The 22,734-nt window shown below is 37.3% G+C and overlaps 1 protein-coding gene across 1 annotated transcript in view; it reads right to left on the bottom strand.

Annotated features, from left to right (window-relative positions):
- LOC103254835 (cytochrome P450 2C3-like) overlaps positions 1-22,519 on the bottom strand; it is a 34,267-nt gene extending 11,748 nt beyond the window's left edge. The window contains exons 1-7 of the mRNA XM_008052832.1: positions 22,352-22,519; positions 16,509-16,671; positions 13,576-13,725; positions 10,207-10,367; positions 8,926-9,099; positions 7,646-7,787; positions 5,033-5,220 (exon numbers count right to left, since the gene is read on the bottom strand). Of these exons, the coding sequence (XP_008051023.1) occupies positions 5,033-5,220; positions 7,646-7,787; positions 8,926-9,099; positions 10,207-10,367; positions 13,576-13,725; positions 16,509-16,671; positions 22,352-22,519 (1,146 nt within the window). The remainder of the gene's footprint in view (positions 1-5,032; positions 5,221-7,645; positions 7,788-8,925; positions 9,100-10,206; positions 10,368-13,575; positions 13,726-16,508; positions 16,672-22,351) is intronic.
- Between the last annotated feature and the right edge of the window lie 215 nt (positions 22,520-22,734).

The raw sequence follows: 22,734 nt of genomic DNA, 5'->3' as shown, positions 1-22,734 counted from the left end.
ATGGCAGAATCAAGACTCTGAATCATGAAAAATTATCTTGAGTATACATGAATTGAGTTATCCAGCTAAAAGATATAGAGTGACAAACGTTCAAGACCCACTTATAGATGAGAACTTGTGGTATTCAGTTCTTTGTTTCTTGAAGGACAAAAATCACATGATCATCTCAATAGACATACAAAGAAGCATTTGATAAATTTCAAAATGCTTTATAATAACAACTCTTGACAAATTAGAAGGAGACATACCCAAACACAATAAAGGTAATATAGAACAAACCCCAGCTAACATCATACTGAATAGGAGAATGATGAAATCTTTTTCTCTATGATGTGGAACAAGACAAGAATTCCCACTTACACCACTTTTATTTAATATAGAATGAGAAGTCCTAGCCAGAGCAACCAGATAAGAGAAAGAAACAAAGGGCATCCAAACTGAAAAAGAGGAAGTCAAAATTGTACCTATCTGCAGGCAATACAGTCTTTTATATAGAGAAAAGCAAAGTCTTTACTAAAAAACTGTTAGAACTCATAAATTAATTTAGTAAAATTGAAGAAAACAAAATGAACAAACAAAAAGTGTAGCGTTTCTGTTCACAAATAGCAAATTATCTAAAAAAATCAATAAACAGTTCCATTTACAATAAGGACAAAAAAATATAAAATACCTTGAGATAAATTTAACCAAGGAGGTGAAGCTCTCCATAACAAATATTTTAAAACATAAAAAAAAAAATAGAGACGATACAAATAATTAAAAGTGTTTTCATGTTCATGGATTGGAATAATTAATATTGCTAAAATCTCCATACTACCCAAAGCAATGGACCTATTCACTGCATTCCTATCAAAATACCAATGGCACACTTAGCAGAATTAGATAAAACAATCTTAAAATTTGTGTGGCACCGCAGAAGTCCCCAATTAGAAAACATGATTTTCAGCAAAATTAACAAAGCTGGTGGCATCACACTACCCAGTTTCAATACATACTGCAAAAGCTATAGTAACCAAAACAGTATGGCACTGGCAAAAAACAGACACAGTGACTGATAAAATAGACTAGAAAACCCAGAAATAAATCTATAATCAACTGATTTTCTACAAAATTGTACACATAATGGGGAAAGGACAGTCTCTTCAATCAACGGTGCTGAGAAAACTAAATATTCATATGCAGAAGAATGACATTATACCCTGATCTCTCACCACATACAAAATATAACTCAAAATGGAGAAAAAATGTTTTATGTGACTCCTGAAACTATGGAAATACTTTAAGAAAACAGGTGAAAACCTTGGCAATGGCTTTGGTCTATGCAAGCATTTAAAAAATAAAAACTGAAAAGACATGGATAACAAAACAAAAACAGAAATGGATTGCAATGAACTAAGAAACTACTGCACACCAAAGGAAGGAATCAACAAAGCAAAAATACAACCTACAGAACAAGAGAATATATTTGCAAGTGATACATCTGATAAAGGATTTATAACCAAAATATATAAGGAATTCACACATCTCAACAATGACAAAAACTCAATTAAAATTAGCAAAAAACATAAATAGACATTTCAAAAAAGCCCACAAATATGCAAATTATTTGTGAAAAAATGTTCAGCATCACCAGTCATCGGGAAAATGTGAACTACAACCACAATGACCCTTCTGATTGTAGAGTGGCTACTATGAAAAAATTAAAAGATAACAAATATCAGACAGGATCTGGAGAAATCCACCCTTTACACACTGTTGGTGAGTTTTCAAATTATACTAGGTATTACGGAAATAGTGTGAAAGTTCTTCAAAACAATAAAAATAGAACTGCCATATGATCTAGCAGTCCTACTACTAGGTATATAGTCAAAGAAAATGATATCAGTAAGTCAAAAAGATAGCCACACTCTGTTGTTTATTGTCACACTATTTGGAATAGCCAATAGATGAAATCAAACTAAATGTCAGCTAACAGGAATGAAAAAAAAAAATATATATATATACACACACACACATACAATGCAATGCTATTAATTCATAAAATAAATAAAATATACAGACATGAATGAAACTGGAGGACATTATGTTAAGTGAAATAATCCAGGCACAGAAAGACAAATAAAGTGTTATCTCACTCATCTGTGAAATCTAAAAAGTGTCCCTATAGATGTAGAGAGAAGAATGGTGGTTTCCAAAGGATGGGAAAGGTAGGGGAGGGAGGAGATGGTGAAAAATTGACCAAAGGGTAGAAAATTCCAGTTAGGTTAAAAACAACAACACGTTTTGGAACTTTATTGCTTAGTCTATTATCTAGTATTAACAAGAATGCATTTTATATTTTAAAATAACTAGAAGTAAAGTTTTTTGTATACTTTTGTCACAAAAAAATGATAAATACTTATGGTGCTAAATATGCTAATTATCCTGGTTTGATCGTTACACAGTTTATGCATGTATCAAAACATCATGTTGTACTCAGTAAATATGTATAATGATTGGGTGTCAATAAAAAATTATAAAATTGAGAGTTAATTGAAGATGTTTCAAGTGCTGATGAAAAGAAACTGGAAGGGAGGGAGAGGACAAATTAAGAAGCAAAATGAAATGACTATTTAAGAAGGATTCCAGAAAAAAGTGAAATGATAGGAATTCTTCCTACAGAGGAATCCTTACATTAGATAAAAGGAGAACCTTTCTATCACAACAACAATTATGCATGAGAATTCAAAGGGTGTCGGTGTAGTTAAGTGTGTAAATCTAATGAGGGGGTTTGAGATATTTTCCTTCCAGGAACTCAGAATTTTTTGGTGAAGCAGAAGGATAGCTTGTCTAATAAAAATAAGGAACACAAGGTAACCTACAGATTTAACGCAATACCCTTTATGTTACCAGCAGCATTCTTAGACCTGGAAACAACAGCACAGTAATTCATATGGAAACATAAATGACCATGAGTAGTTAAAACAATCCTCAGCAAAAAACTGAAGTGGAAGGTATCACACTCCCAGATTTTAAACTTTATTATAAAGCTACAATAATCAAAACAGCCTGGTATTGGTACAAGAATAGGCATAAAGACCAAGGGAACAGGATAGAGATTCCAGAAGCACAAACCTCCATTTCTCAACCAAATCATCTTTGAAAAAGCCTCCACCACCAATCACTGGGGAGAGGAGAACCTATTCGGTAAATGATGCTGGGAAAACTGGCTGACCACATGCAGAAGATTAAAACAAGACCCCTACCTATCTCCATACACAAAAATCAACTCTAAATGGATCAAAGACCTAAACGTAAAACCTCAAACTATAAGAACCTTAGAAAATGCAGGAGACACTCTTATGGAATTTGGAACTGGCAACCAATTCCTGATCAAAACCCAAAGTGCCCATGCCTTAAGAGATGAGCTAGACAAGTGGGACCTCATCAAACTGACAAGCTTCTGCAAAACCAAAGAAACCATCAAGAGAGCAGGGAGACAGCCCCCAGACTGGGAAAAAATATTTGCAAATGTATATCTGACAAAGTCTTAACATCTAGGATCTACAAAGAACTCGAACATGCCAAAAAGAAAAAAACAAACAGCCCCATTGCAAAGTGGGCAGAAGATATGAATAGACACTTCTCAAAAGAAGACATATGAGCAGCCAACAGATACATGAAAAAAATGCTCAGCCTCACTAGATATGCAAATTTTAATTTGCACCTAACTCCAGTCAGGATACCACCTAACTCCAGTCAGGATGGCCATCACCAACAACTCAAAAAACAACAGATGCTGGAGAGGATTCGGCAGAAAGGGAACACTTCTACTCTGTTGGTGGGAGTGTAAACTAGTACAACCTCTGTGGAAAAAAGTGGGGCGATTCCTAAAAGATCTAAAAATCAACCTTCCATATGATCCCACAATCTCCCTACTGGGAATATACCCAGAAAAACTGAAATCACTCTATGAAAAGGATACCTGCACACATATGTTTATCGCAGCATTGTTTACAGTAGCAAGAACATGGAAGCAACTGTGCAGCTTCCATCAAAAGAGGATTGGATTAAAAAAAATGTGGTACATATACACGATGGAATATTATGCAGCCATAAAGAAGGACAAAATCATGAACTTCACAGCAACCCGGGTGAACTTAGTCTATAATACTGAGTGATGTATCACAGAAACAAAGAACTGAGTATCACATGTTCTCACTCGTAAGCGGACCTTGAACAATTATTGTAATTCTATAAGGAAAGGTTTGGCAGTAGTGGGGAACTGCTGGGGGGCAGGGAGGTGGGTGGTGACGGGGCTGGCAGCAGTAGGAATCTGCCAGGGGAGGGGGGACACACCTTATCAACAAGGGTACCTGCATAGTGAACATTTGTGTACCTAACCCTGAATTGTTCCCCACACCTTTAAAAAAAGATTAAAAAAAAAAAATAAGGTAATGGAGAGTTGGAAGTCTGAGAAGAATTGGAGGTTGAAAGTTATTGTGAAGCCTGGTGAAGCAAGTTGAATTACTTGATAAAGTAGGATCGTTGGGTACAATTGAGAACACATGTGGTACTGGTGAAAATTATACAAACACCTTTGGGGTTGATGATGATGACATCGGTTTCCTGGGCTGCCTTTTCTTCTTAAGGAGGGATCAGTAGCCCAAAGGAAGGCAGGAAGGAAAGAAACTTCTGTAATGGCCTTTTTACAAGCAAGGGAAACAGACAGTAGGGTAGGTAGGTGGGGATAGAGGATACAGGTCAATGGGAAGAGTAATAAATCATACACTGGAAAGCAGGGATGTGTACATCTGATTAGGCTAATGAAGCAAAGTGTATATCTACCAATGCACTGAAATTTCTGTGAGAGTCTAAGCACTATAGTATTTAAAAAATTGTGTTAGAGATTATAAGGAAAGAAACATGCAATCAGAGGTTGAGACACCTGAGTTATGAGTGCCTCAAGACTGTAGAAGTTTAGGCAATCTTCTACCACCGTGATGATTGATGGGCTAAGACATTGAAGAAGTATAGATAAAGTTTCTCTCACCTTTGGGATAAAATATTCTCTAAACGTAAAGTCCTGGGTTACTGCATGGGGTAGAATGATGGGGGTGAGGTCAATGTATCTCTGGATCTCATGTATGACAGCGTCCGTGTAGGGCATGTGACTTCTATCTTGCATGCAGGGGCTCCGGCATCTGCCAATCACTTGGTCAATTTCTTCCTGGACTTTAGCTGTCAGGGCAGGAATCAGAATTTATATGAAATGTGAAATACTTGTGGTACTTTTTCTTTGATCCCTTAATCATTTCCCTGTTCTGGTTGACAGTGAGGAGATGGGAAATTATGTGTCACTACCTCCTAAAGGAAATAATAAAAATGGAGATTTGTTTCTGGCATAAGTTTATTAGAGGCTTAAGTATATGCACATATAAAACGCAGTTGAACTGCAAAATTAGTTTCTCAACTCTGATTCTCTATTTTGGGTACATTGTCTTGGCAGACCTGAATGTGGGATCTTGAAGACTCTTTTATGTCCCAGTAGTTTAATCACTGTGTGTATGCAGTTTTTATTTCAAATATGTAAGTTTCAAGAGGGTGAGAACTACCCAGTGCAGTAAAATCTTAATAGAAAAATAGAATAAGACATTTCATTGATTCTGCAAAGTGGAACAAGAAGAGAGTCAATTTTTATTAATAATGTCATATCTGACTGGCTTGCTGCTATATTCATTATATTACTTCTGAATTCCAAAATATGCCTTTATGTTTGCTATTACCTTGGTTACTTAAAAAGAATTAGTTATATTTTCTTAGGACACCCAGCAATAGATGGCTGTTCCCATATAATCCTCTTTAAACAGATAAAGGACCAGAGATATGGAGAAGTCGTCCTGAGTCTGAGGTCAAACAGCAACCTATTAATAGAATCAGAATTTGAAGTCATTCGCTATTAAAATCTATAACCCATATACACAATGGAATATTATGCAGCCATAAAGAAGGACAAACACATGGACTTCACAGCAACTTAGATGGATTTAGAGTTGATTATACTTAGTGATCTATCACAGAAACAAAAAACAGAGTACTATATGTTCTCATTCATTAGCGGATCTTAAACAATTATTATAATACTATAAGAAAGAGATTGATAATAGTGGGAAACTGCCAGAGGAGAGGGGGTGGGATTGGCAGTTGAGGGAAATTGCTAGGGAAGGGAAGGGCACACCTCATCAACAAAGGTACCTGCATGATCAAGGTTTGTATACCTAACCCTGAATTGTACCCCACAACTTTAAAATAAAAAATAAAAATAGAAAAAATAGAATAAACAGAAAAGAAGACTCAAAAAAATAAAAAGCAAAAATAAAATCTATAACCCATGTTTCAGTGTACTAATATGTCATGCTACTTTGGTCAAGTGGTATTTATCAACTACCTGAAGATTATGTCTTTTTAAAAAAAAAATATTATTATTATTATTTATTCTAAAGATGTGGGGTACAACTCAGGATCAGGTATACGAACATTGATTATGCAGGTACCCTTGTTGATGAGATAAGCCCCTTCCTCCCCTAGCAGTTTCCCTCAACTGCCATCCCATCCCCATCCCCTGACAGTTTCCCACTACTGCCAATCTCTTTCTTATAGTATTAAGGAATATGCCTTTGTAATGGATGATATGAAATTCTGTGATTTGATAGTAATCAAGAAGAAAAAGTTATTTTAGACATGTTTTAAATTTCACCTTCTCATGTTGAGATGCTTGAGTTTCATGTAGAAGAGAGTGGTGGTATAAAGTGATCTGGATCTACTTATAAAATTGAAATGCTCAGGAGAATGGCAAAGTGAAGGGAGAATGTAGAAAGAAGAAAAGGGAAATATATAATGCATGGGAATTAAGATAAACTACAAATAGAAAATGAAAGTGATTGAGAAATACGACACTCAGAAGGGTTTTCATGTGCAGAAGATTTAAAAGCTGAGATTAAAATGCTTTAGACCATTTCTAGTCATAATCAAGGTAGTTCTTATAAGAGTTTGGTATGTTATTTAGCTGAGGTAGTCTCTGTCATGCGAAAGGAACAGAGAAGCACTACTCCTCACAACGTGTCTTATCAAAGGCATTTTGTGTCTATGATTATGACTTGCACCATTTTGAAGCATCTTCTCTTTATAATGGGAGAGCAAAAGGGTCTTAATAGCCAGGAAAAATTTGGTGCTGATGTTATGGATATAAGCTTCATGAAGTTTAGTCATACAGAATGTATTTGGGTAGAACTATCTTTTGACTAAAATAGTTTATCTGGACATAGAAGGCATATCAAGTGAGATCCTTGGAGAGAATGTAAGAGGCTAGTTCTTCCCAAAGCTTAAAGTTACTCTGCTACAGCACCTATCTCTACCCAAATTGAAGATATTGCACCATAGCAGGGAAAATAAAGACCTCTGCCCTTCAAACCCCCTGTTGCTGTTTAAACACTTAATTCTATTAAACAATAACCTAATTTGAGTTGAATGCAACCATGATAGGTAGATAGACTAATGAAGACAAATGTTCTTCTACCTTTTCTAAGCAGATAAATCATAGGGTGGTTATCACTGTTGTGTGCCAATTTTTACCTGGAATTTCTCCACCCATCATCTGTGATCATACCTGTGATCTCAGGGTGCTTCAGCAGGAGCAAAAGTACATATCTCAGGGTGGTGCTTGTTGTCTCTGTTCCTGCACTAAAGATATCCCATGCGGTAATGACGAAGTTGTCCATGGTAAACTCAGACTGCTTATTGTGTTTTTCCTAGAAATGACATGTTAAAGTTTTTTGAGAGATAAAAGGCTTTTCAGGTAACAGGAAAACGTTCAATATTTAATTAGTACACAGATAATTAAATCAGATATTGGAACATGCTATAGCTAAAGGTAAAGTTAGGTGAAGTGTTAGGATTCCTTCAAGTTGTTAAATTATAAGCCGAGCTATGTACTTGCAGGCCACTTTGATTTTTTTCACTTTCTCAACCACTGGAATCAATCAGTTCCTGTGTAATTTCTTCACACATAATTTTATTAAGTCATCACTGCTAGGCACTGTCAAGTCTAGACTCTACTGTCAATTTTTCTCATCAGGCCTCCAAAACTTCTCACCCTAAACAACATCACTATTTCCAATTTCATCAGTCATTAAACCCACCACTGTTCCTTAATTATAATCAAGATGACTTTTTTGAAAATTCCACACACTTTATAACTATACTTGACATTTATTTCTTGGATTTAATTTGTCCTTTCTGTTTTTATTTTTATTTTTTTATTTTTAATGTAAAGATGTGGGATACAATTCAGGCTTGGTATACAAACATTGATCATGCAGGTACCCCTGTTAATGAAGTATGCCCCTCTTTGCCCTAGTAGTTTCCTTCAACTGCCAATCCCACCCTCACCCCCACCAACAGTTTCCCATTACTGCCAATCGCTTTCTTATAGCATTATAACTGTTCAAGGTCCTCTTATGAGTTTTATTCACAATAGCAAAAATATGAACCAACCATGTTGGCCATTGAAGCTGAACTGGATAAAAAAAATGTGGTACCTATACACAATGGGATATTATGCAGCCATAAAGAATGACAAATATATGGCTTTGCAGCAACCAGGATGGATTTGGTGTCCTTTCTGTTAATCAAAGCAAGAGTTCCCTAAAAGCCTACCTCATCTGTGAAGATTTCCTAAAGGGTTTCAATGGTGAGCCATTATGGATTCCTATCCATCCCTGAGTGCTCTGCATATGGTTTATACAAGCAATATGCATCATATGCAATGATTGCCATCTTTAGGAAGGAGCATTTGTTTTAATATACTGATTTCTCAAAAAAAAAAGATCTAATCTAATCTATAAGACATTTCATCCAAAAAGATAAAGTAGCCAACGAGGGTCAAACCTTTTCCATTCTAATCAGGAAATAGTCAATGAAATCCCGAGGGTTAGAGGTGTCCAGAGATTCTTGATGTTCTTTTATTTGCTCCATAATAAACTTCTTTAGGGCAGCAACATTTTTAAATAATTTTCTGTGACTTCCTGGGAAATAATGTAAAAAAGGGACCAAATTGCAGAACTGAAAGAAGAAACAATCCTTCATTTATTTCCTCAGCAAACATTACAGGCCCTTATTACCTGTTAGACATTTTCTATGTTCTGATTGGATAGAGATAACTAAGATATGTTTCTTGCACTGGAGCACACTTGCAATTGGAAAGAAAGAGCTCTGATAATGTAGCCAGAGTGACAGTAGGCACAGGTTTCCAAATAACTTCAAAGCCACTTACATTCATTTTTAGCCATAACTCCTTACAGTTTAAGACACCAAATGAGTACTATCAGAGCTAGATATTACTAGTTGATCCCAGTTCATCCCAGTGTATCCTCCAGGTATTTATTCAGGAAATCCTCTAAAAATTTTTGTAGGCTTACCATCTTTTGTTGTAATAAAGAAAAACTACATCCAGAAGAGCAAGGAAGGACCCGAATCACTTAGCTTAATTATTTGTTAATTTAGGCCTCTTCCACTCTCAGGAATGTACCTATTTACCTGATCTATCTGGTCCTCGAGCTCAGCTACCCTGTCTTAGACAGAACCTTGATAACTTAATGTATTTGTTTTGTCTCAAGGTAATTTACTTAGGCTGGCAGCTTCATACTGAATCAAAAAATCTAGATTATAGATCGAGCTCATTCCTTGTCTTGGTGAGGCTACTTTAGAAAATATGTTCCATAGCTCTGGGTCACATTTTCCTGTTCCAAAAAATGAAAGCTTAGACTATGTATTGTCTAGGGTAATTCCTAAGTGGGACATATCACAATCTTATGATCTATACAGAATTTAGCCATACAGAATGGCTACTAACATTTTCTGATAGTGTACCATAGTAAGAACTATATCTCACATCCACACTACCTATACCTATAGAAAAAAGTGGGAAATCACTTTCCTCAAAGTAAATACTTTACTAAAAATGCAGTGCATTTATATTTTTCTGCTTTATTTTATGTTTCAAAGTTTATTTAAACGCACTAAATAGATTGGACATGGTGCTAATGGATTACAATAATAGTATGATATGCATTATTTAGGACATTATAGGTAAGACAGAGGGATGGACTATATATGAGGAATAGATGAACTGAAATATTATTACACACTCATAGAGAACCTTGATCTTACCTGTATCCAGAGGGTGCTTGCAATTGCGAGGATTTCATGAACATACTTAAGCAAGGTTAGAAATTTCTGATCATCATAGTCAAAACGCTTCTGGAAAATGATAGAGCTCATCACATTGCCGGGAACACAGGCCAGAAGGAGAGTGGGATCACAAGGAGATGCTAAAATCCATAGAAGTGAGAAGTCATTACACAATCATCATATAAATCTTAAATTGATTGTTTAAGATAATTAGAAAGGGTTGACTTTTAATATTTCTTAAGAATGGGGACTACCTGAACATGCCATCATTGCTATAAGCTACACATGGCTAAATTAAAATTTATTGTGTTTCCTAAACAAAATTGTGTAATGTAGTCCAGTTTATTTGTTAATTTTTCCCGAGACAGCTATTTGCATTATTTTCTAAAGGTTTTCATTTCAAAAGAATGCATCCAAATAAAAAATGTCATTTATAAATATCTTGGAAGCCAGACACCCTGGTTCATGCCTGCAGCCCCAGCTACTTGAGAGGCTGTTATTAGATCGATCACTAGAGACTTGAACTTCAGGTCCAGCCTTGGCAACATAGGGAGATTTTATTTCTAATATACTTTTATATTTTTTAATGGATAGACTTTAGCTCTCCGTGTGAATACTCTTTCCTGATTCCCACAGAAAACTGAGCAACCTAAGCAGGAAAGCAAGAAACTATGGAAATCTGACATTGTAATCTGCAAATGCAGCTGAAAAAATCAAGTATGCTTTCTTGTAGAAGAATGATGAAGGAAATTAGGGTTTATTCAGATATTTGAAACAAAAAGTTCATTATCATTTCAGAAACAGACTTCCTATATATATGTAAAAAAGAGTATGACTCCATTTATTGATGCGTCAGGCAGGAAGTTTGAAGCCTCACCCCTAACTTTTCTATCCAGGTCTATACAAGCTGATCAAGAGGTCTGATTGCTCCCTCCTTTGGCACAAGCAGGATGGCTAATCCACAAAGGCCCTGGCCTGCTCATAGGGATCCTCACCCCAGCCTCACCCCATGCCACCATTAAAACCTCAGGCCAATATCCTTGCCCTACCCTCTCACACCCTTTCCGGACCTGGTTGTGAGCCACCCTACTCTTCACTGAAATCAGTATTATGGAGTATTAACACTTTTTGTATCCTGTTGGTATATGTGTGTGGTAACATTAGAACCAGATTTGGGGTGAGAGGTAAGTCCCTCCTTCCTCTGTGTGGTGACAACCATAATACCACAATTCCAGAAGGAGAAAGCGAGCTGGGATCAAAAGGTAGAATTTACAAGAACAAATGGTTCTGCTTAATCTGTGAAAGAAATTTCTAACTGTTAAAGGTTTCCCATGAGGAAATGGGCTTCCCCAGGAAAGAGAGGTCCCCATAACTAGGTGGTATCAAGCATACTATGCGGAATCAAAGGTCAGTAATTTGACGAAGGTCATAGTCACCACAGGAAAAGGTGAATCGGTTAATAAGTTCTGTTTGAAATATACAATAAGTGTGCAAAATTCCTTTCCCAGATTGATGCCTCAAAATATCAAAACCTAGCCCGTGGGTTCAAGACTCACTGGGCAACTTGGTGAGAACTTGTTTCTACAATAAATAAAAAGCTAGCCGGGTTTGGTAGCGCATGCCTATAATTCTGGCTACTTGGAAGGCTGAGGTGGAAGGATTGCCAGAGCCCAGTAGGTTGAGGCTGTGGTGGCTGGGAGCATGCCACTGCACTCCGGTCTGGGCGACAGAGTGAGACTCCAACTCAGAAAAAGAAATCAGAACCTAATAAGCGTTGCTTTACTAATTATATTTCCAAAGTTAAACTAGAAACAACCTATCTGGTTAAAATAGAAAATCAGTGAAATAAACTATGGCACATCCAACATAAAAGACTACTGTACTACTAAGTTAAGAATGTTCTTGAAAACATTTGAAAGTTAAGCATAGGAAAATATTCATTCAGCATAGTATGTGTAAAAATAAATTTACAGGCTGGATTCCATGGCTCAGCCTATAATCCCAGCACTTTGGGAGGCTGAGGTGAGTGGATTGCCTGAGCCCATGGGTTAGAGACCCGCCTGGGCAACTTGGTGTGACGTCATCTCTACAATAAATCAAAAATTAGCTGGGCGTGGTAGTGCACGCCTGTAGTTCCAGCTACTTGGAAGGCTGAGGCGGAAGGATCGCCGGAGCCCAGCAGGTGGTGGCAGCGGTGGCCGGGAGCGGCCACTGCACTCCAGTCTGGGCAACAGAGTGAGACTCCAACTCAAAAAAAAAAAAACAACAAATGCAATGTCAATTTTTCATAAAGGATTTGCTGTCATTAAAGTAATAGCTTATTTAAAAATATTTAAATATTGTAGTTACGAAACCACGTGTGAATGTTATCCTGATCACACCCCTTCCTTGCCTGGTCTCCTGCTCTCCCCTTGTTCCTCCACCCTCTCCCATTCTTGCATGTGCATACACAAATTTACACACTGTAGAGATTTGTGCTGTTTCAGCTCCCTCTCTCCACACTCACACTCATCCATGGGAGTTGAAGACTTTGTGACCCCTGCATTGTTTCTCAAGAAGTTACTAAAAAAGTTACTTAATTTTTCACATGAATGTGGCCAAGATTTCTAGCTGATGACCAAAACCTATCTTCTCCTGTTCCTCCGGGGTACAGCATGAACCATCTCTTTTTTTTTTTTTTTTTTGAGTTGGAGTCGCACTCTGTCTACCAGGCTGGAGTACAGTGGCACACTCAAAGCCACCCCAGTGTCTACCTGCTGGGATCTGGCGATCCTTCCACCTCAGCCTTCCAAATAGCAGGAACTACAGGTGCAAGCTACCATGCCCGGCTAATTTTTTTTTAAATTGTAGAGATGAGATCTTGCCAAGTTATCTGGGCTGTTCTCGACTCCCTGGGCTCAGGCAATCCACTCGCCTCAGCCTCCCAAAGTGCTGGGATTATAGGCTGAGTCACTGAGTCTGGCCGTGAACCACTTTTTCTAGCTTCTCCAGCAGTTAGATGTGACCCTGTTGCTATGTGACAGCCCATGAAACGTGAGAGAAGTTTTGGGTGCCTCTTCCATGCCTGGGCTAAACAACATTTGCTCTTTTCCCCTTTTCTTCTCCTTTTACTGCCATAGAAATGAAGAACCTGGTATGACACTGGAAGCCAAATGCTGAGTACATCAAAGTACCTATCAATTTGGTGCCTGAAAAGGCTGTTTTGCCACCTACTTGACCTCTTATTACAGTTATGTGAGTAAAAAGTAAAATTCTATTCTACTGAGCCATCACAGCATTTTTAGTCTATTTATAGTAGCATTTATTTTACCCAAATGATGACTTTCAATTATATATAGAAATATGCACCATTGGTTTTTTTTAATGCTTCCACCAGACACAAGGCTTCTTCTTGAATTTGGTCCTCAAGAGTTTTCTTCCCCATCCCCATCTGCCGCAACACCATAAGGGAGAAACGCCGGGTTTGCTTCCATGTTTGCCCACTGCTGAAAACAATTCCTGTAAGGAAGAGATAGAGATAGAGATAGAGATAGAGATAGAGATAGAGACAGAGACAGAGAGAGAGAGAGAAGATAGAGATAGATAGAGAGAGAGAGAAAGAGAGAGAGAGTCATCATTCTCACTAATCTCTTATCTCAGGGATTGATACCGACACTTAAGCAGGTATGTGTAAATAGTGGTTTCAACTTCAAAAATTACCATTGAGGCCCACCTCACCACCTCCACCTTCTCTCTTAACCCAGCCTGGTATTTTGCAGTCAGGACTCTTGATTTCACACATCACTAAAGTCTTCCTCATCCACCAGAACCTCTGAACCTCAGAATTGCTCTATGAACTGTCTGTCTCTGGTTTACAAGGATGCAGAAGATCATGAAGGCAAAATGCTTGCACTATTATCTCACAGCAATAAATCGTGGTGACTCCGAGTCACAGGTTAAGTTCCAGCGCTGGCTTTTCTTACTGTAAATATATTTGAGGAGAAACAGGAGGAGGCAATTATCAAGAAAAGTGACACAGTTCTTTTTCATTGGAACGAATTTCAAAACAATCTATTCCTCAGGTAAGACCTGCAATCATTGAAGCACTTTGCTTTTACTTTTTATTTTAAAGATGTGGGGTACAATTCAGAGTTAGGTATACAAACGTTGATTATGCAGGTATTCTTATTGATGAGGAATGCCCCTCCCTCCCCTAGCAGTTTCCCTCAACTGCCAATCCCACCGCCCCCAGCAGTTTCCCACTACTGCCACATCCTTTCTTATAGTATCATGATAATTGTTCAAGGTCCGCTTATGAGTGAGAACATATAGTACTCTGTTCTTTGTTTCTGTGATAGATCACTGAGTATGATTGACTCTAAATCCATCCAAGTTGCTGCGAAGTCCATATGTTTTTCCTTCTTTAGGGCTGCATAATATTCCATTGTGTATATACACCACATTTTAAAAATTCAGTCCAGCTTCAATGGGCAGCATGGTTGGTTCTATGTTTTTGCTACTGTGAATAGAGTTGCAACAAACATGCATGTGCAGATATCTTTTTTGTAGAATGATTTGAGCTCCTCTGGGTATATTCCCAATAGGGGAATTGCTGGGTCACATGGAAAGTCAATTTCTAGTTCTTTCAGAAATCTCCACACTGTCTTCCAGAGATGTGGCACTAGTTTGCATTCCCACCAGCAGTATAGAAGTGTTCCTTTCTCTCTGTATCTTGCCAGCATCTGTTATTGTTTGCTTTATTAATGATGGTCCTTCTTACTGGGGTTAGGTGGTATCTCATTGTGGTTTTGATTTACATTTCTCTGAGGATGGATGAGGCTGAGCACTTTTTCATGTGCCTGCTGGCTGCCTGTATATCTTATTTCTAAACATGTCTATTTTTTGCCCATTTTTTAATGGGGCTGTTTTTTTTCCTTTCGGTGTGTTTGAGTTCCTTGTAGATCCTAGATGTTAAGCCTTTGTCAGATATACAGTTGGCAAGTATTTTTTTCCCATTCTGTGGGTTGTCTCCCTGCTCTCTTGATGGTTTCTTTTGCTTTGCAGAAGTTGTCAGTTTGAGGAGGTTCCACTTGTCTATCTTATTTCTTATGGTATTGGCACTTAGGGTTCTGATCAGGAATAGGTTGCCAGTTCCAATTTCCATAAGGGTGTTTCCTGCATTTTCTAAGATTCTTCTTGTTTGAGGTTTTACGTTTAGGTCTTTGATCTATTTAGAGCTAATTTTTGTGTATGGTGATCGGTAGGGGTCCTGTTTCAATCTTCTGCATGTGACCAGCCAGTTTTTCCAGCACCATTTACTGAATAGGCTCTCCTCTCCCCAGTGGTTGTTGTCAAAGATGAGTTTGTTGAGAAATTGAGGCTTTGTTTCTGGAATCTCTATCCTGTTCCCTTGGTCTATGTGCCTGTTCTTATACCAATACCAGGCTGTTTTGATTACTGTAGCCTTATAGTAAATTTTGAAGTCTGGAAGTGTGATACCTCCAGCTTTGTTTCTTTTTCTAAGGATTGTTGTGTCTATTCGTGATCGATTATGTTTCCATATGAATTTCTGTATTGTGATTTCCAGGTCTGAGAAGAATGATGTTGGTGATACAACGCGTATTGCGTTGAATCTGTAGATCATGTCAAAATCCATTGATTCATCAGAAGACCGAACAGTGTAAGCCCAAATCCAAAAACAAAAAGGAGATCACTCAAGTACTTAATAAAAAGAGCTTTTCTAATGTCAATTCCGATTCATACTTACCACATGTTTCTTCATGATCCTCTTTACTTTGTGCTTTGAATTAAATTGGTTTCAAAACTTGTATGCTTTTTTGGAATAGAAGACTGAGGGCAAGGCTAGAAATATTTGACACCTATGTTGGTTCTGTACATACTATGCAAGTTTCCTTCATAGTTTCTGGGTATCAATGAATCAAACCAGAAAGAAAAATGTTTGGTGAATAAAATAATTTAGTCATATTCCCCTTTTCTCTGTTTTGTCTGTCTCTTTCTCAAGTTCTTAACTTGTCATAATTTGAAATAAGCCTGTCTTAGAACATTAGTGGTTAGATAATTTGCTTTCCCTGACATTAATGTTTTATGAAGACACTGTGCCATATTCATAAATTTTAAATATGGCTTAATAATTCTTTATAGAGAAATTATTCAATGTTATGTGGGAATTATAAAAAGTATGTTTCATACATTTTTCTAAATGCTTATAATTTCAATTTCTTAGCCTATTTGAAGTCTTTATAACTTAGAAACCCACACAAATTCCCTAAAGAAATGCATACCTAAACCTTTGGTGAATTTTTCTATAACTGGAAAACTCCCTCTGTCAGAAAATTCTTCTCCATAATCAATCAGGGCTTCCTTGATGGCTTCGTATCCATATAATATCACAGTGGGTTTCATACCAAAATACACAGTGAACACAGGGCCATAATCTTTTGCTAGCTGTAAAAAGAACAGAAGACAGAAAAAAATGAGAATTTCAAAACTGTAATGTAGATAAGTGAGGAAAATATTTTCAGTCTTACTAAACAGACATTTTAATATTCATTTACCCATTATAAAAGTTTTCAACTTTTAGAAACAGTTTTTCTTTTTTGAGCTGGAGTCTCACTCCATCTCCCAGGCTGGAGTGCAGTGGCACACTGCTCTCAGCCACTGCAGCCTCCACCTACTGGGCTCAGATGATCCTTCTGCCTCAGCCTTCCAGGTTGCTGGAACTACGGGCATGCGCCACCATATCCAGCTAATTTTTTGATTTATTGTAGAGATGAGGTCTCACTATGTTGCTTAGGCTGGTCTTGAACCCCTGAACTCAGGCAATCCTCTCACCTTTGCCTCCCAAAGTGCTGGGGTTACAGGTTTGAGTCACCACACCCGGCTAAAAACAGTTTTTCAAAGGTTAATATATTAGTTAAATGGTAATTATCACCATATAATTAGTAATATTGTTATTATCATTATCATTAATTGGAATCTTTTTATTCAGCTCCTACTATGTGAGAAGGGATATTTTATAAATTTTGCTTCTATTATCTTATTAACTTTTTCTTCAAACCAATCATTACATCAAATTTCCCCTTTCTTCCTACGATTACAATAAATGATGTGATTTTCCTCCCATTTTTAAATGGAAACGCCATCAACTTGCCCCATGTATAGACTAAAAATTGTCCCTCATTATTCACTCTCCATATCTTCTTTCAAATACCTGGCACCTCTAAGTTTTCATAATACATGAGATCATAGCAACCTGGTCATTGACTTTTCTGAGGTTCACTTGAAGCTAGATGTGAACATGAGACTAGGTTTCCATGACTGATGTTAGCAGAAGTGATGTGTGCAGATTCCTCATTGTCACATAATAGGTCATTGCTTGTCCTTTATTTTCCCCCTAGCCAGGGGTTGAAATGATGGCATGGGGATGCCCCTACTGTGATCATGCAAATAAGGACAATAGTCAAGAAACACAAGATAGTATAACCACTTAGATTGAAGAAGACAGTTCTCTGATGACCTCATGAAGGAGAAGCAGCCATCACACTTATCTATAGATCTGTACATAACACAGAAATGAATTCCTATACTCTTTTACCCTTTGCATTGTTTGAATCTTCCTGTCATCAGCTTATTTGGTACACCAAGTTTATATAGGACCCACGGTCTTTCAACTTGTCTAATGTAGGATTTCATTTGCTACAGTGCCACTCATTCTCCATAACACAACCAGAATGATCTTTTCACAGGCAAATGTCAGCATGGCAGTCCTTTAATCATATTAATGGAATCATATTGTGCCTATTATAAAGACCAATTTTCTTAAAATCCTTTCAAGACCAGCATGACCTTACCCCTGCTTATCTGTCCAATCTAATTTTGTACCATGTTCTTACTTACTGTCTGGTTGACAAACATTTTGACTCTCTTTCCAGGGTTTTGGGAAGAGAAGAAAATCTGTCTTAGTTTCCAAACTCATCAAATGGGTTTTTTTTTTCCTGTATGTTATCTGGTTAATGCCTAATAATCTTTGAATCTCAATCCAATTTTACTTCCTTGGAGAATCCTTTGCTGACTGCTCTTCTGATACCCTCCAGCTACATGGCCTCTTTCTACCATATCTCTTCTACATAGGCTGTAATCATATGCTTACTTGTACAATTGTTTCATAAATAACTGCCTATCCTCTAGATTGTAAATTTCATAATATAGTCTTTTAAAATTTTCATTCACTATTGAAAATTTCTTGCAAACATCTAAAATAGTGCTTCACACCAAGTAGACACTGAATTATATATTAAAGACACAGAAGAAAAATCTCAAAAAGACTTTAAAACTTGCCAAAATCTGTGAATTAGTAAATTAATGAGCAAGGGATGCTAACATGGTCTCTTTGAACCCAGAGTCAAAGCACAGGAAGCTTTCAAGGGCTCTGTAACTGGCAGTCTCAGGAAAAAGACAGATTTCATATAATCCCTTCAAGGTTCATATACCTATTGCTATGTAAATAGTTTAGAGAAGAGAAGTTATTGACTCATTTATTGAGCAAATATAACAGAAACCGTGAAAGTTTAAGACAGCTTAGTTATTACCTTGAGTTCAAATCAATGTGTGCTTCAGGAAGATTTGGCAATGAAACTTTGCAAATTAGAAGTGACTTTTTCATAATTTTTTTGGATTTATAAATAAGTCAATGTTAGATCAAAATTTCCAATACAGCAGAGGAAACCTCCTTTAATGTTTTCAAAGGAGTCTTTGACAAAGAGTGTTTGAATTGCCTTTGCTCTAAAATCCAAACATCTTCCCTTCCATAAACAGTCCCCAAGGTTATTGGCGTGACCAGATCTTGAGTGGAGTGAATCATGGCTCCATCAGAGCAGCAGAGACTAAGCCCTTGGGTCTCTACAAAGCAAACACCAGCTGGAATTCAGTACTGATTTTCTGTTTGCTGTTTTGAGTCTTCCCTAAGTGCTCAGATGTAAGTGTAACATTCATGGTTAGAACATGAGCGGATGGAAAATAATTTGTGTTTAGACAGGTAATTGTCAACTGGCCGTGAATTCCATTATTTCTGACCATTAGGAATGAATAATCACTAAATGACTATTGAATGAGGAGTTCCAGGCACTGTTGCTAGATAATTTCATGGATTGAAAAAATTAATTCTGCTCTTTTTGATCATAAATACTCTCCTAATGGGAAATCAGATTCCAATGTGAGGTTACATAAAAGCTGGCTTAGGTCCACTCTTCTGTGGCTTAATGCATACTTTTTGGTGAACGGCACCTAAGAGATTGGTATCCCCTTCCTCACTCCTACAGACTCCATCTGGTAAAATCCAGTTAGGCCTACAAACCCAGCTCAAATGCCAACACTTCAGTAAGATCTTCCCTGATCATGATTCACTTGCCTTTTGTCTCCATAGTTCTTTGTGCAGCATGTTATTAAACACATCATAGCTACTTGCTCACACAACATTAATCTCCTGTACTATCCTATGAATTTCTTTAAGGCAGCTCTACGTATTATTTATCTGTTTCCTCAGTGCCTGAGTGTGATGCCTGGCAAGTCACAACGCACCTCATATCTGCCCCTTCATTTCATATTCACAAAGCTCAGAGAGGAAAGTGTGATTATTATAGCCTGGTTGAAAAACTGAGGCTCCAAGACATGGATGATTGGCCCAAAGTTCTCCACCCAGTCGCAGCTCTTAGCAGATTGCAAAATTCTCCGGACCATCTTTTGCCTCCAATAAGCTCTAAATGCCGCTTCACCAGGGCAGGGAAGACAGCTCCACAGTGTTCCAGATTTGTCTGAGTAAGAATACCTCATTTTGTGATGCCAGGAGGCATGCATGGAAGTTGTGGAAAACACCAGCCCTGATGCTCACAGCCTTGTGTCATAGGCAGTTCTCTTGATCCTTCTTATTTTTCCATTTTTCTGCCCAGAGCCTCTTGGCAGGACACCCACCATCCCTGGGGCGAAGTATGTAATAAGTCGAACATTGCTTGCATGTTTTTGACTCTCATAATCGGCCACCCGCTGAGATTCCGATATTAGTTGTGCAGCGCACACCTTGTAGTAACTGTAAATAAATCCTGATGGATATCAGAGGACTTCATCAGGCTTCTCCGGGAGCAGCGGGATGGTACTGGGCCGGCCACCCCAGAGCGGATGAGGCTGTCCTGGTGGGTGGAGCTCGTGGGGATGGCGCATCCCTGCCTCTGCGACCGGAACTCGCGGCATCCGTTTTTTTTTAATTTTTACTGAAAGCGGTTTGGTTTTACTTGAGTTTATCAAAGAATAAAGGAGATATCGTTTATACAAAAAACACATCTCCACTCGTGTTCATTGCAGCAAAATTCACAATTGAAAAGATGCAAAGTCAATCTAAATAATCATCAGTTGATCAGTGTCTAATGAAAATGTGGGGTGTGTGTGTGTGTGTGTGTGTGTGTTTGTATGTGTGTTTGTGTGTGTGTGTATACACACACACACATACATACACACCATGGGATAGTATTCAGCCATGAAAAGGAATGAAGTGATATCCTTTGCAATGACTTCTATGGAATTAGAGATCTCATGCTAAGTGAAGTAATGCAGGAATGGGAAACCAATCATCCCATGTTCTCACTTACAAGTGGGAACTAAACTACGGAACTTCAAAGGCCTACAGAATGGCATAATGGACCTTAAAGATGAAAAAAGGAGAAAGTTGGTGGTATAGGGATAAAAAAAATCTGAGTACAAGTGCACAGATGGGAGCAGAGAGTAAACTTAAAGCACAGGTTTCTTTGCCACTACTTAGTACATCAAAGTTGCCAAAAGAATCATTTGTATCCTCTTCACTTAATACAATTTTTTAAAAAGGAGACCAAAATCACAATATGCCCAGAGTATTTCTACTTTTGGCAATTTCCACAATCTTATCATGGATCTGTGAGCTTAACTAGATTCCAGGCTTGGTATGAGAGACTCTCTGTTGGGCTGCTTACTCCATGTTGACTGCCGATGAACTTAGAGAGTCACAAAGGAACTGTGAAAATATATCCATGCTAGGTGATGCAGTTACAAGGAAGTAGGTCAAAGTAAAGCCTGATTAATGCTTAATTATAGCTATATTTCAATCCAGAATTCTTGTAACTGTGTGAGAATAGCTTCTTCAATAGCCTATCCAACTGTGTCTACTTCCCTAACCATTCCTCTTGAGTTATCTGTCATCCCAAACTGCATTTAATCATTTTTGTATATTTCCTTTACTACATATTCATGCCTTCAATCATGCATTTTGAAATTTCAAAAATTGTGCTAGACATTTTCACAGCAAACATCTTGAAATTTCAAAAATTGTGCTAGACATTTTCACAGTATCTTTTGCATATTATTGCAATGTATGCAAATACTAGTATACTTAGGCTTTCTTCTGCAACATAATGTTTTGTATTCAGTATCTGTAAGAGTCATTTTTGTGTCTATGAGTACATCCAAGTAATTCACTTTATTATTATATAGAATTCTATTGTATCCATGTGCTATATAACTTATTCATCAATTCTTCTTCTATTGGTTAACATTTAAATGTTTTCAATTTCATGCACTTGCAAACATTACTGCAATAAACATTTTGAACATATAAAATACATTCATTACAAAACTGGGCTCTCAACAATATGCAATGTAAGAAAAACAAATCCTAATTTTTACAAATATTTTATATACAGTTTTTTCCTGCCTCACTGATGCAAACACATATTCTTACTAATGACTGATAATGGATCATTTGTCCAAACCACGAATAAAGTAACATGACAGACGTTTATGGAATTTAAATAAATTCTTGCATATTAATGCCGCTTACCTCTCCTGAGTGGTACCATCTCTAATTGCTACCCAAACTGAAACTACCATTCTTGAGTAAACATTTGTTTGCCTTTGATCTGCTGATTCCTCTTTTAGTAAAGATTATTAGTTCTCATTCCTTACATTCTAAAATAAGATCTGGGAGTTCACTCTCCTTTAAAACCATTAAAAAAAAAACTTGATGTTTGGGACCATATTTTATTTAGCCTTAGGGTTTTCTAATTCATTCATTATAAGCAATTAAAAGAAAATTAATTACACTTACCATGCTTAGGGATTTGCTGATGTCCTTAATATTTAACTGGAGAATATTTCCAACAATTGGGAGAGGCATGGGGCCAGGTGGAAGCTTCCTCCTAGCATGTCTTCCAGGCCACAGAGAAAAAATTATCAAACACGAAAGACAAATCAACAGGATAACGAAGAGATCCATTGATATGCTTTGCATACAAGCAATAGAAAGCTTGGAATTTGGAGATTTTATAAACACCAGGTGCAAGCTTATCACCAAACATGTAATAAGCCTTTGAACTTTGGCTAAATATATTTGATCTTTGGTATACCTTGAACTGCTGGTAGAAACAAAGTCAAAATTCACTTTAGTATTGATTAATTCTCAAGTTCCTCTTAGAAATATCAATTCTAAAG

This window comes from Carlito syrichta, unplaced genomic scaffold (genome assembly GCF_000164805.1).
Source record: "Carlito syrichta isolate Samal-C Ts95f unplaced genomic scaffold, Tarsius_syrichta-2.0.1 Scaffold287538, whole genome shotgun sequence".
NCBI lineage: Eukaryota > Metazoa > Chordata > Mammalia > Primates > Tarsiidae > Carlito > Carlito syrichta.
The sequence above is the reverse complement of the archived record's forward strand: the minus strand, read 5'-3'. Positions and strand labels throughout refer to the sequence as shown.